Here is a 15437-nt window from a genome sequence, read left to right on the forward strand (position 1 = left end):
TAACCTTTAACAGTTAATTTTACTCCTTTTCATTCATTACTAGTTTCTATGTAACTGATTTTATATTGTTTTACTTTCTTTTTTATTCAAGAAAATGTTTTTAATTTATTTATCTTATTTTATTTTATTAATTTTTTAAAAAAAGGACCTTATCTTCACCATACCTGGTTGTCCAAATTAGACATAATAATGTGTTAATTCCACAACTGTATGCATCAGTATCGGTATCGGTTGATATCGGTATCTGTAATTAAAGAGTTGGACAATATCGGAATATCGGCAAAAAGCCATTATCGGACATCCCTAGTTAAAAGGGATCCTGTGACATAATCTGTCAAGTCAATGAGACTCAGGTGAAGCTGGCCTTGTGACCCCTTTGAACCACCTTCACCCTGCCCCCCCTTGCGGTCTCACTGCAGGGTTTGTTTTAGTTTCAGAGTCCCGTCCCCCCCCCCCCCCCCCCCCCCCCCCCCACAGTCACATCACTGCTGAGCTTCCACTCATCTCCCTCTGATGTCCTGTGGTTCCTAAGGCCTTAGGCCCCATGCGCCCTGCACCCTCATCCAGGACGTTTGTTGTTGTGTTTAATATCATCAGACATTACTGTGAAAATAATGGATAGTGGATTTTTGCTCACTTCATGCATGAAGCACACTGCAAAAAGTGAAATCTAAGTAAGATGAAATATCTCAAAGAAGGGTGATATTTGCTTATTTTCTGTCTGATAATCAATCAATCAATCAATCAATGTTTATTTATATAGCCCTAAATCATAAGATCATTCTTCTCACTAAGCAGATTTTATGTTAGAGTGTTTTACTTGTTTTAAGGGTTTTGCTCCTAAATGATGTCAGTAAGATATTACAGCTTGTTGCTGAGATTTGATGAGCTGTATTGAGTAAAACATGCTTGGAACTAAAATATCAACTGTTGCAAAGCTGTGTCATCAACACTCACAAGAATGAAACTACTTTTTTTAAGTAATAACTTCTTATTTCAAGCATGAACAAAAAAAAAATCATGATTTTGACACAATTGTGTCTCATAATTAAAACAGATGACAGCCAAATGGACTTTGCTGTTTTATTTTCAATGAAACAATAGAAAATAGGTACTCATATTAGGGATGTCCGATAATATCGGTATCGGCCGATAAATGCATTAAAATGTAATATCGGAAATTATCGGTATCGTTTTTTTTATTATCTGTATCTGGTTTTTTTTGGGTTTTTTTTTATTAAATCAACATAAAAAACACAAGATACACTTACAATTAGTGCACCAACCCAAAAAACCTCCCTCCCCCCATTTCTTTCTGTTATCAATATTCTGCTTCCTACATTATATATCAATACAGTCTGCAAGGGATACAGTCCGTAAGCACACATGATTGTGCGTGCTGCTGGTCCACTGATAGTACTAACCTTTAACAGTTAATTTTACACATTTTCATTCATTACTAGTTTCTATGTAACTGTTTTTATATTGTTTTACTTTCTTTTTTATTCAAGAAAATGTTTTTAATTTAGTTATCTTATTTTATTTTTTTTTTTTAAAAAGTACCTTATCTTCACCATACCTGGTTGTCCAAATTAGGCATAATAACGTGTTAATTCCACGACTGCATATATCGGTTGATATCGGTATCGGTTGATATCGGTATCGGTAATTAAAGAGTTGGACAATATCGGAATATCGGCAAAAAGCCATTATCGGACATCCCTAACTCATATAGTAGTACAGTTGGCACAGTACAGTAAACTGACAGTTAATATTTAAACATTTGACATTTCCAACAATTTTGAACAGAAATAGTTCATGCACATTCAGATAAATTCTTCAAAATTACAATTAAAAAAATGTTGGCCGGGGGCCGGGCTGTATATATGCGCACTAATTGACTGAAAGAGCACGCACTTGGCGCGATGATGTCATGTTATCCATGGAAAAATGCCTTTTTAGACAATAGGATTTGCCTGAGCGGCTAGGAGACCCCGAGAGTAACAAGTGCTTGCCTTGTTGACTTTCCATTAAGAACAATAAATTCATTTTTAGTATAAGTTGCTGGTTTCAAGAAATGTAATGCCGAGCGCATATCATTATGTCAAGATAATGGCACTAGCATTTACTTCATTTAAGAATATTTTTCAACATATTGAGCTTCTTTTTTTTTTCTACCAAGAAAAGTGCACTTGTTATTAGTGAGAATATACTTAATTTAAGGTATTTTGGGGTTCATTGAGGTTAGCTAATTTGACTTGTTTTGGAAAGTCTTGACAAGCCAAATGTTCTTGTTCTATTGGCAGATAATTTTGCTTAGTTCAAATAAAATACCCCTCATTTTTGTAAAAAAAATTTCTTGTTTTTGAACACTGACTTTTTGCAATGCAGTATAATTAAATTAGACCTAAGTGACTTATTACCTTGATAGTAATCCTGGAGAAGATGAAAAAAGATCCATTTCGAACTTGTGCTGTAAATATTGCAATACAGCTTAGTAGTACCAGATGATCGATTGACAATAATAATCATTAATGAGATGGACTCGGTACACCTTGTGGTGCACTTTCACTTCTATCTAGTACTTACTATCTATAGTTTGATGCAACACATCCTTTATTCTTGCCATAAAGAGTGTGGATTATTATTTTTGAATTTTTTGTTTTTCACTTCCTGTTTTATTTTTGTTTTTCACTTCCTGTTTTCCTCTACCACTTCTCTGACCGCTGGCTCCCTCCTTGGTTGCCAATCAGGATGTTTTTATATACCCTGGGCTGGATCATTTTGCGTTGCGCTTCACACATGTTTTGCTCTTTGTGCACTTCCTAGCTGCACTTTTTTTTTTGTTACCTGTGTTTTCAATAATAAAAAGGGCTTTGTTCATGCACTTGCCACTCCTCTAGTTCCTGTTTGTGACACCTGAGTTTGGTTTGGTTGCCATGGCTGCTTATTGTTTACCTGCCTCTGGTGTTCGGGACGCTCACCTGTCTCTAATCAGAGGCATTATTTAAGCCTGCCTTTGCCAGTCAGTCGGCCCTGGCGTCATTGTTCGCTTCGTGCCTTGTATACGTAAGTCTTGTTTATTTCATGCCACAGTTTCGTGAGGTTCCATGTCCATAGTTCCATGTTTCCTGCGCTAAGTTTTTTGCCTTAGCTTCCGCGTGCGATAGGCACGCTTGCCTTTGTTTTGTAAATTGGATGATTTATCAAGATTAAATCATGTTCCTACCTGCAAGTTGTTCTGAGTCGTCCGTTTGCATCCCGGGAGAACGAACCGCGCAGTAAGCTGCAACCTCGCCATGACAGCCGTCTCGTGATCCTGGGCTCCAGACATAAACCAGAATGTAACATCAGTGACTTATTCTGATCAAAAACATGTTTGATATTTTTGTTTAGCACTAATATTTATGGAGAAAATCTTACTCTCTTTTTTAATCCAAAACATTTAACATCCTTTAAACACTTAATAACTGCTAAATCCTGTTAAGGTTTAAATATATTTCAAATTCAATGTCCCCAAAATGATAATACAAAAATGTTCAAATTAATCAATAAATGTTTTTTATTTCTTTCTGATGAAAACCCGCAGACGTTTCTAACCTACACCCACAAAATGTTTGAAGAAACATTGTTATTGTCCAAACCTCTCATTCAACAAATCATCCGTCACATTTTCATTATAATGTGTAAGCCAGGGGTGTCCAAACTTTTTCCACTGAGGGCCGCACACGGAAAAATTAAAGCATGCGGGGCCCATTTTGATATTTTTCATCTTCAAACCATAACAAAATATATGGATTTTGTTTGTTTTTTACCTCTAGGGCTCCCGGGGACCATAAAGGGTCTAAGTCATTAAAATGTTAAAAACAAGTCAAATTATTATTTTTTTATTTGTATAACACTTACAGTAAATCCGTACAGTATATCAACTTCAGGTTGATATAAAGTTTAAAAAAACAAAAATATTGTATGCCTTTTCTGTCAAAGACAACTTAGTTTTTTATAATAAAACTGAAATATGCAGTATTTCCCCCACTGCCCAAAACATTCAGAAAGCAAAGTTTGATGTGAAGTAATTAGGGCCTTAAAAATATCAATAATGCAGGACACCATTGATTTTAATTCATTATTATTTTTGAGTCATCACAGTGAAAAGATAAATAAAATCCCATTAAATATATTTCGGATCCAAAAGGTGCCCCACTCAGAAAGTGATACATTTTTATTAGTTTTTTTTTTACTTTCAACACTTAAGTTACGAGCTCAACTTCAGATATATCTGTCCATTTTACGTTTGAACTATTATTTAGTTTGTTTTATGCTCTTTTGTCAAATAAAATGTTGATGTTTTTTTATGGCGACCACACACAATATATACAATATTTCCCACATAAAACATTTTAAAGTGAAATATTTGAAATAATTGGAGCCTTGAATAGGTCAATAATTCATTATAACATTGATATTTTATTTTTTTTGGAGCAATGGCAAAAAAATAAAAAAGAAAGATTTGACAAAAGAAAAAAAAAAGCCTGCATGGCAGCTTTTGTGTCAACATCGCAACTTTTTCCTGTTAGATTTCACCTCATTCCACTTTTTTAAATGTTTTTTTAATTTTTGCAATAGCATTTCCAGAATGTGTGGCGGGCCGCTAAACAAAAATATTGTATGCCTTTTCTGTCAAAGACAACTTAGTTTTTTATAATAAAACTGAAATATGCAGTATTTCCCCCACTGCCCAAAACATTCAGAAAGCAAAGTTTGATGTGAAGTAATTAGGGCCTTAAAAATATCAATAATGCAGGACACCATTGATTTTAATTCATTATTATTTTTGAGTCATCACAGTGAAAAGATAAATAAAATCCCATTAAATATATTTCGGATCCAAAAGGTGCCCCACTCAGAAAGTGATACATTTTTATTAGTTTTTTTTTTACTTTCAACACTTAAGTTACGAGCTCAACTTCAGATATATCTGTCGACTTTACGTTTGAACTATTATTTTGTTTGTTTTATGCTCTTCTGTCAAATAAAATGTTGATGTTTTTTTATGGCGACCACACAATATATGCAATATTTCCCACATAAAACATTTTAAAGTGAAATATTTGAAATAATTGGAGCCTTGAATAGGTCAATAATTCATTATAACATTGATTTTTTATTTTTTTTTTGGAGCAATGGCAAAAAAATAAAAAAGAAAGATTGACAAAAGAAAAAAAAAAAGCCTGCATGGCAGCTTTTGTGTCAACATTGCAACTTTTTCCTGTTAGATTTCACCTCATTCCACTTTTTTAAATGTTTTTTTTTTATTTTTGCAATAGCATTTCCAGAATGTGTGGCGGGCCGCTAAACAATTAGCCGCGGGCCGCAAATGGCCCCCGGGCCGCACTTTGGACACCACTGGTGCAAGCATAAAACACACAACAAACACGAATACTTGTACCGTATTTTCCGGACTATAAGGCGCACTTAAAATATTTTTTTTCTTCTCAAAACTCGACAGTGCGCCTTATAACCCGGTGCGCCTAATGTAAGGAATACCTTTGGTTGAGCTTTCCCACCTCGCAGGTATTTTATTTGGTAAATGTTGTAATGATAAGTGTGACCAGTAGATGGCAGTCACACATACGAGATATGTGTAGACTGCAATATGACTCAAGTCAACAACACCAACACTTAAAATTGTCCATAGAAAATAAAGAACATTACACACGGCACTCAAAAATCTGTCAACATGTTTTAGTACGACTTTGAAGCCTGCACCGCTTGATGGATTGTCGGCCCATGACGGCTACCGTAGTCAGACTATGGTGTGTGTATAAGGACCGCAAAATGGCACCCATTAGCAGACATATTATCTAGGGTTTTGTTTCACAATATTATGCAAAACCAACTTGTCTTACCTTTGTAAGAATGATGATGATCTTTGGTCTGGATCATGTTTTTTTTTTGTTATTTTCTGTTTGTTTAAGCCAGGGGTCGGCAACCCAAAATGTTGAAAGAGCCATATTGGAGCAAAAATACAAAAACAGATTTGTCTGGAGCCGCAACAAATTAAAAGCCATATTACATACAGATAGTGTGTCATGAGATATACATAGAATTGAGATGACTTAAAGGAAACTAAATGAGCTCAAATATAGCTACAAATGAGGCATAATGATGCAATATGTACATATAGCTAGCCTAAATAGCATGTTAGCATCGATTAGCTTGCAGTCATGCAGTGACCAAATATGTCTGATTAGCACTCCACACAAGTCAATAACATCAACAAAACTCACCTCTGTGCATTCACGCACGACGTTAAAAGTGTGGTGGACAAAATGAGACAGAAAAAGAAGTGGCATAAAACACGTCCCAGAAAGTCGGAGAAAGTTATACATGTAACAACTACGGTGAGTTCAAGGACCGCCAAAATTAGTAGGACAAAACGCCGCTTGCCAAATACTCGCATGTTTAATACAAACAGTGTGATTTATAACAATTAGGGAGGTTTGTGTCACGTTTGTCCTCCTACAGAAACCATATTAAAACAAAAAATATTTTTTTTCCCCTCATCTTTTTCCATTTTTCATACATTTTTAAAAAAGTTTCAGAGAGCCACTAGGGCGGCGCTAAAGAGCCGCATGCGGGTTGCCGACCCCTGGTTTAAGACTCCATAGTTCCTGTTTTTGCGCTCCCTAGTTTGGTTTCCATGACGACTCATTAGTTTCACCTGCCTCATGTGTTTCGGATCCCGCACCTGCTCTAATCAGAGACTATTATTTAAGCCTGTTTTCCCAGTTAGTCGGTGTGGCGACATTGCTCTTTTCATGCTGATATTCTTGCGATTGCTCTTTTCACGCTTTCATGCCATGCCATGTAAGTTTTGTTTATTCAAGCCACAGTTTAGTGAGTTTTTTTCATGTCTTTTAGTTTCCTACGTTTTTTGCCTGAGCTTTCGCGTGCGTTAAGCGGGTTGTTTTCTGTTTTTGTAGTACTTTGAGTTGAAGATTAAATCATGTTTTTACCTGCACGCCGCGTCCGGAGTAGTCAGTTTGCTTCATGGGAAAACAATCCTCGCAGTAAGCTGAGAAAAACTCCTCGTTCTGACAACCTTCTGGTACCTGGAAGTAATGTAAGAACAACTATTTACCTCACTGTGCCCCAGCGAGGCCAGCTCTACGTAGGGGGCAGGACGAATGTCTGGCGTGCCACTTCAAAACAAAATGTTCGAAGTTGAGAAAGTACATATTAATATACTGTATTTTCCGGACTATAAGGCGCACTTAAAATCCTTTTTTCCCCCTCAAAACTCAACAGTGAGGCCTTATAACCCGACGCGCCTAATGTAAGGAATACGTTTGGTTGAGCTTACTCACCTCAAAGCTATTTTATTTGGTACATGGTTGTCAGGTTCAAACACCGATGACATCTATTAATCAGACAAGAAGCAAGGAACCATGCAGAGACAGAGTTCAATATAGCTCATGAGGAGAACGCATGGAGCTGCACACTTGGTCACAGTCTCGCCCTACGCTCTAAGGCAGTGGTCCCCAACCACCAGGCCCGCGCCTGGTACCGGTCCGTGGATCGTTTGGTACCGGTCCGCACAAGACATTTAAAAAAAGGAAAAAAATAAAAAAAATAAAAAAATATATTTTTTTATTTTTTTATTTAAAAAAAAAAAAAAAGTAATTTATTAAATCAACATAAAAAACACAATATACACTTACAATTAGTGCACTAACCCAAAAAACCTCCCTCCCCCATTTAAACTCATTCACACTCAGGGCCGGCCCGTGACATAGGCCGTATAGGCAAATGCTAAGGGCGCCGTCCATCAGGGGGCGCCACGCCAGTGCCACAAATGTTGGAGAAAAAAAAAAAAAAAAGTTGGTACTATTATTTCTAAATACAAAAAATAATCCCACGTTAATTAAAATGCGAAGTAAAGCCTATTTAATAGAAATATTATTTGTTACAACATTACGGCCCCCCTTTCCCCCGCACGGTGCGCCTCCTCACTTCCCGTATCATGACTCTTTTTGAACGTCACCACCAAAAAATCAACACAAGATGTCAAAACGGCCAAAACTGTCAGGTGCCCATGGAAGAAAAAAGAGAAAAGAAGAGGAGAAACGAGAAAAAGACAGAGGTAGCAGGTAGGTAACGTTAGCCTACATGAAATTATTTGTCTGTCACAGAATGTGATAGTAACCTGGCTTTTTAGCATTAAGCTAATGTTACATGATTCGGCAATTCCTAATCAATAAATAGCTAGCTCTGTTTTAACGTCGGGTTAATATTGTGGAGGGGGCTAAATTGTTATGGAAAATAATAATGTAACGTTAGGTAATTACAGTACTCCCACCTTACATTCCTCAGGGACATTTTGTATTAGATCTTTTAAGCAGGTGTTTTTTGTTTACATTGTTATTGCCTTCTGGTTAGCTAATGTTTTCCCTGCTGGTAATAGTCACTTTCCCACCCCTTTATTTATTGGGTATAGTTGTAAGCCTAGTTGTTAAAGTGCACATCATTAATGTTAATTAAGCAATATCACATGAGAGGGAATGCTGTTTTTTAATTTGAGCACTGCTGTGATTCGGTTAAAGATAATCATAACATAACATTCTCATATAATATGTTAATTTGCTTTCTTTAAGTAAAAAAAGGTCAAAGACAAAGCTATTCGGTTTCTTGTGAGTATATACACTTCACTGCCGATGTGGGGCGGGGGGCGCCACCTAAAATCTTGCCTAGGGCGCCAGATTGGTTAGGGCCAGGCCTGTTCACACTCATTCGCACAAAAGGGTTGTTTCTTTCTGTTATTAATATTCTGGTTCCTACATTATATATCAATATATATCAATACAGTCTGCAAGGGATACAGTCCGTAAGCACACATGATTGTATTTTTTAAGACAAAAAAATCAATAAATAAATAAATACACTCCGCTGTTGCCATTTCTAATATAAAGTAGTGTAAAGTTCTTACTTATATCTGTTAGTAAACTCGCCATGAAAGCGCTAAAACATACCGGTGTTGTGAGTTTACATTATTCATCCAAGAGTGAATATTAGAGTTCCGGTCGGGCGGTTTTTCAAGGGACACATTTCCCGATGCTGCTCCGTTATTGATTGAAGTAAAGTCTGAATGTCCTTTAATGCGCCCTATAATCCGGTGTGCCTAATATATGAAAAAAGATCGAAACTAGAAGATTCATCGGCAGTGCGCCTTATAATCCGGTGCGCCCTACGGTCCGGGAAATACGGTAATCACAAAACTAATGTATAACAAGTTGACAAAATGATCGGCAATAACGGAGAAATCCGTTGAAAAAGGGACACGATAAACGAGTATCTTCTCTCATCTCTCCCTCGGCTGCCAGGCTCCGCAAGTCCGCGCACACGCAGACACACACCTCCCCTCAGCACTCTGTAAATCAGTGTCGACGAATGAAAACGAGATGAAATGCACCGCAAAAAGTCAGTGTTCAAAAACGAGAGAAAAAAATACAAAAATGAGGGGTATTTTATTGAACTAAGCAAAATTATCTGCCAATAGAACAAGAAAATTCGGCTTGTGAAGACTTTCCAAAACAAGTCAAATTTGTACACTGAAAAAAGTCAGTGTTCAAAAACGAGAAAAAAAAATACAAAAATGAGGGGTATTTTATTTGAACTAAGCAAAATTATCTGCCAATAGAACAAGAAAATTCGGCTTGTCAAGACTTTCCAAAACAAGTCAAATTTGTACACTGAAAAAAGTCAGTGTTCAAAAACGAGAAAAAAAATACAAAAATGAGGGGTATTTTATTTGAACTAAGCAAAATTATCTGCCAATAGAACAAGAAAATTCGGCTTGTCAAGACTTTCCAAAACAAGTCAAATTTGTACACTGAAAAAGTCAGTGTTCAAAAACGAGAAAAATAAATACAAAAATGAGGGGTATTTTATTTGAACTAAGCAAAATTATCTGCCAATAGAACAAGAAAATTCGGCTTGTCAAGACTTTCCAAAACAAGTAAAATTAGCTAACCTCAATGAACCCAAAAATACCTTAAAATAAGTATATTCTCACTAATAACAAGTGCACTTCTCTTAGTAGAAAACAAAAAAGAGACCTTTTTGCTCAATATGTTGAAAAATATTCTTAAATGAAGTAAACGCTAGTGCCATTATCTTGACATAATGATATGCGCTCGGCATTACATTTCTTGAAACCAGCAAACTTATACTAAAAACAGATTTATTGTTCTTAATGGAAAGGCAACAAGGCAAGCGCTTGTTACTCTCGGGGTCTCCTAGCCACTCAGGCAAATCATATGGTCTAAAAATGCATTTTTCCATGGATAACATGACATCATCACACCAAGTGCGTGCTCTTTCAGTCAATTAGTGCACATATATACAGCCCGGCCCCCGGCCAACATTTTTTTAATTGTAATTTTGAGGAATTAATCTGAATGTGCATGAACTATTTCTGTTCAAAATAGTTAGAAATGTCAAATGTTTAAATATTAACTGTCAGTTTACTGTACTGTGCCAACTGTACTACTATATGAGTACCTATTTTCTATTGTTTCATTGAAAATAAAACAGCAAAGTCCATTTGGCTGTCATCTGTTTTAATTATGAGACAAAATTGTGTCAAAATCATTTTTTTTCATGCTTGAAATAAGAAATTATTACTTTAAAAAAAGCAGTTTTCTACTTGTGAGTGTTGATGACACAGCTTTGCAACAGTTGATATTCTAGTTTCAAGCATGTTTTACTCAATATAGGTCATCAAATCTCAGCAACATGCTGTAATATCTTACTAAGATCATTTAGGACACTTAAAACAAGTAAAACACTCTAACATATAATCTGCTTAGTGAGAAGAATTATCTTATCAGACAGAAAATAAGCAAATATCACCCTTATTTGAGATATTTAATCGTACTTAGATCTCAGTTTTTGCAGTGCAGGAACTTAAGTCTTCAGGTGGGACACCCATCTTGTACAGGTGTGAAGGTAGAGGCCTGACAAAGTGAAATCAATATCTCCAGGTTGGAGTTGGACTAATGCAATGAAGAAGGCACAGAAAAAGAGTGCTCGGGCATGATGGAGGAGCGTGTGCACATAATCCCCCCTTCACCTTTCTGTCTGCCCCCTCATGTATGCCTGCCTAGAACAGGCCCTGTGCCCGAGGCTTATGACCATTTGTCACTGGTGCATACCTGAGCCCTGATGGTGTGTGTCCTGTTGGTTGTTTGGTCTCTGTAGGACAGCTGAGGACACGACAGCACCGTGTCTGGAAGAGAACGTGGATACCACATCTATTTCGAGAAAGGTGAGAGCAACTTTCATTACATCACACACTCTCAGCTTGTAGTACAAGTCCACATGCTCACAGACTTCCCAGAAAAGGCATTGTTCACACTGCAGGTCAATTTAGATTTCAATCGGATTTTTTTAATTTCCAAATTTTCATATCCGACCCGGGCCTCTTTCATATGTGGAAATAAAGCGGATATACACTACCGTTCAAAAGTTTGGGGTCACCCAAACAATTTTGTGGAATAGCCTTCATTTCTAAGAACAAGAATAGACTGTCGAGTTTCAGATGAAAGTTCTCTTTTTCTGGCCATTTTGAGCGTTTAATTGACCCCGCAAATGTGATGCTCCAGAAACTCAATCTGCTCAAAGGAAGGCCCGTTTTGTAGCTTCGGTAACGAGCTAAACTGTTTTCAGATGTGTGAACATGATTGCACAAGGGTTTTCTAATCATCAATTAGCCTTCTGAGCCAATGAGCAAACACATTGTACCATTAGAACACTGGAGTGATAGTTGCTGGAAATGGGCCTCTATACACCTATGTAGATATTGCACCAAAAACCAGACATTTGCAGCTAGAAGAGTCATTTACCACATTAGCAATGTGTAGAGCAGGGGTCACCAACCTTTTTGAAAGCAAGAGCTACTTCTTGGGTACTGATTAATGCGAAGGGCTACCAGTTTGATACACACTTAAATAAATTGCCAGAAATAGCCAATTTGCTCAATTTACCTTTAACTCTATGTTATTATTAATAATTAATGATATTTACACTTAATTGAACGGTTTAAAAGAGGAGAAAACACGAAAAAAATGACAATCAAATTTTGAAACATAGTTTATCTTCAATTTCGACTCTTTAAAATTCAAAATTCAACCGAAAAAAAAGAAGAGAAAAACTAGCTAATTGGAATCTTTTTGAAAATTTTTTAAAAATAATTCATGGAACATCATTAGTAATTTTTCTTGATTAAGAATCATTTTAGAATTTTGATGACATGTTTTAAATAGGTTAAAATCCAATCTGCACTTTGTTAGAATATATAACAAATTGGACCAAGCTATATTTCTAATAAAGACAAATCATTATTTCTTCTAGATTTTCCAGAACAAAAATTTTAAAAGAAACTCAAAAGACTGTGAAATAAGATTTAAATTTGATTCTAAAAATTTTCTAGATTTGCCAGAATAATTTTTTTGAATTTTAATCATAATAAGTTTGAAGAAATATTTCACAAATATTCTTCGTCGAAAAAACAGAAGCTAAAATGAAGAATTAAATTAAAATTTATTGATAATTCTTTACAATAAAAAAAATTAATTTACTTGAACATTGATTTAAATTGTCAGGAAAGAAGAGGAAGGAATTTAAAAGGTAAAAAGGTATATGTGTTTAAAAATCCTAAAATCATTTTTAAGGTTGTCTTTTTTCTCTAAAATTGTCTTTTTGAAAGTTATAAGAAGCAAAGTAAAAAAATTAATGAATTTATTTAAACATGTGAAGACCAAGTCTTTAAAATATTTTCTTGGATTTTCAAATTCTATTTGAGTTTTGTCTCTCTTAGAATTAAAAATGTCGGGGAAAGCGAGACCAGCTTGCTAGTAAATAAATAAAATAAAAAAATAGAGGCAGCTCACTGGTAAGTGCTGCTATTTGAGCTATTTTTAGAACAGGCCAGCGGGCGACTCATCTGGTCCTTACGGGCTACCTGGTGCCCGCGGGCACCGCGTTGGTGACCCCTGTACTATGGTAATCTAATTAGTTACTATGGTAATCTAAGTCACAGCAGCTCAGACGAGGCACCAAGCAGTGTGGGTGGGGAGCGTTTCCACAGAGCCTGAAATGCGGGTGTCAGGGACAGACGCGGAAGGAGATTTTTACAACAAAGTTCTAAAGCTTAGTGATATATCAGATGTATCAGATTGGAGGTGGGGTATTTTTCACCCTTCGCGTTCCTATTTCGCCGTGTTTTTTAGCATTTTTGTTGCGTTTCGCGTGATTGTAAAATATGTCGATCGAGAGGGGTTGTGACGTTCATATGTTGTCAATATTCAGTGTTTTATCCTTCATAGTTAATATTGTAAATCCCACATTCTTTATTTTCATGTACATTCTGGGTGTCTCATTCCGTTAAAAAAATGTTTTAATTTCATTCCGTTTTTTCAGGCGGTCTGTCATAACGTTTATAGCATTCAATCTAGAGATGTCCGATAATATCGGACTGCCAATATTATTGGCCGATAAACACTTTAAAATGTAATATCGGAAATTATCGGTATCGGTTTCAAAAAGTAAAATGTATGACTTTTTAAAACGCAGCTGTACGGAGTGGTACACGGACGCAGGGAGAAGTATGCACTGCATACTTGGTCAACAGCCATACAGGTCACAATAATTTTATTATTATTAAATTCTTACTATTATTCATTTATTTATTTTTATTGTGATTACTTATGGAGTTTATTGTGAAAAAATTGTGAACAGGAAGTGAGCAAAAAGTTTTGCAACTGTTATGTAAAGAAAAGGGGGTAGGATTAAATAAGCTCGGCTTCTTCCTACTCCTTTTCGAACATGTTGAAAAGAGAAACTGGAAATTGTGATGTATCATGCTGTATGCTTGCATGTTCGAAATAAACTCAAACTCAAACACCGAGGGTGGCGTATAAACAACTTTAACACTGTTACAAATATGCGCCACACTGTGAACCCACACCAAACAAGAATGACAAACACATTTCGGGAGAACATCCGCACCGTAACACAACATAAACACAACAGAACAAATACCCAGAACCCCCTGCAGCACTAACACTTCCGGGACGCTACAATATACACTCCCAGCTACCCCCTACCCCCCTTATTTTGGAAAACCTTGTTACATTGTTTAATGCATCCAGCGGGGCATCACAACAAAATGAGGCATAATAATGTGTTAATTCCACCACTGTATATATCGGTATCGGTTGATATCGGGATCGGTAATTAAGACTTGGACAATATCGGAATATCGGATATTGGCAAAAAAGCCATTATCGGACATCTCCAATTCAATCAGACATTATTGTGAGGTTTTGTACTAGTGTTCCTAAAAATCAGATATATCAGCCCCCAGACACTTTTTTTTCTCAAAATTTGGCCCCCCGAGTCAAAATAATTGGTGCTAACCCAACGCTGATTTACACTAAAAATTATTTATGCAATTTAGCGATTAGTATTAGCAATATTACACGGCAACTTTGAACACCTCCGAATATGACAATTAAATAGACAACTAATGGCTATTTAATTGCGGTCCTCTCCAAGGTTTCTCAGTCATTCTCATCGACGTCCCGCAGGGGTTGTGAGTTTTTCCTTGCCCTTGTTGTGGGCGCTGAACCGCGGATGCCGTTGTGGCTTGTGCAGCCCTTTGAGACACTTGTGATTTAGGGCTATATAAATAAACATGGATTGATTGATAATGTGTGCATTCCACTTAATCGGCTGATCTAGAATAACAAACAATCGTTTTAGGCAAACAAGAGACATGAAGGGCACATTCAATATCTAAATGGCAGGAGACTGTTCAACTTTATTGCTCTTCTTTTGGAACAGCAGCTTTTAAAGGGGGGGCTGTTATGCCAAACCAACTTGTCTTACCCATCGGTACCTGTTTTTGTGTATTCGGAATCTGCATTAGTCCCGAAAATGTGAAATCAAAGCATGGAAGGATGGCGGAGATATTTATAAAACAATCTTCAGTGTTTCCCATAAACTGCCAAGATACCTGTGGCGGCGGGGGCGTGGCTATGGGCGTGGTCACCGTGACATCATCGAGTAATTTGCATAATGTCCTACAATGATATGATTTTCTCTAAAAAGGCTCAAAAAATGTATACTTACTAATTAATAATAACAGTTTTGTTTTAAACGTCCATCCGTCCATCCATTTTACAATATAATTACAACACTTTATGTACATATTTATGTACAGATTTGAACAATAAGTTATTCACTGAAATATATTTATTAATTGTGGTTCTTACAAAAAATATATCTTATAAAATATAAAAGCTAAAATGTCTTTTAAAGCTCTGCCCCTTTAATTAGTGCATACTAAATAATTTAACTTTAGCCTACTACTA

At 36.2% G+C, this 15437-nt stretch overlaps 1 protein-coding gene across 1 annotated transcript in view; it reads right to left on the reverse strand.

The window, feature by feature from the left end:
- Window positions 1-15437, reverse strand: part of eya2 (EYA transcriptional coactivator and phosphatase 2) — a 181105-nt gene that overhangs the window by 29663 nt on the left and 136005 nt on the right. Inside the window, exons 8-9 of the mRNA XM_062037495.1 lie at window positions 11217-11267; window positions 7020-7115 (exon numbers count right to left, since the gene is read on the reverse strand). Coding sequence (XP_061893479.1) covers window positions 7020-7115; window positions 11217-11267 — 147 coding nt within the window. The remainder of the gene's footprint in view (window positions 1-7019; window positions 7116-11216; window positions 11268-15437) is intronic.

Source organism: Entelurus aequoreus, linkage group LG26, assembly GCF_033978785.1.
Source record: "Entelurus aequoreus isolate RoL-2023_Sb linkage group LG26, RoL_Eaeq_v1.1, whole genome shotgun sequence".
Lineage (NCBI taxonomy): Eukaryota > Metazoa > Chordata > Actinopteri > Syngnathiformes > Syngnathidae > Entelurus > Entelurus aequoreus.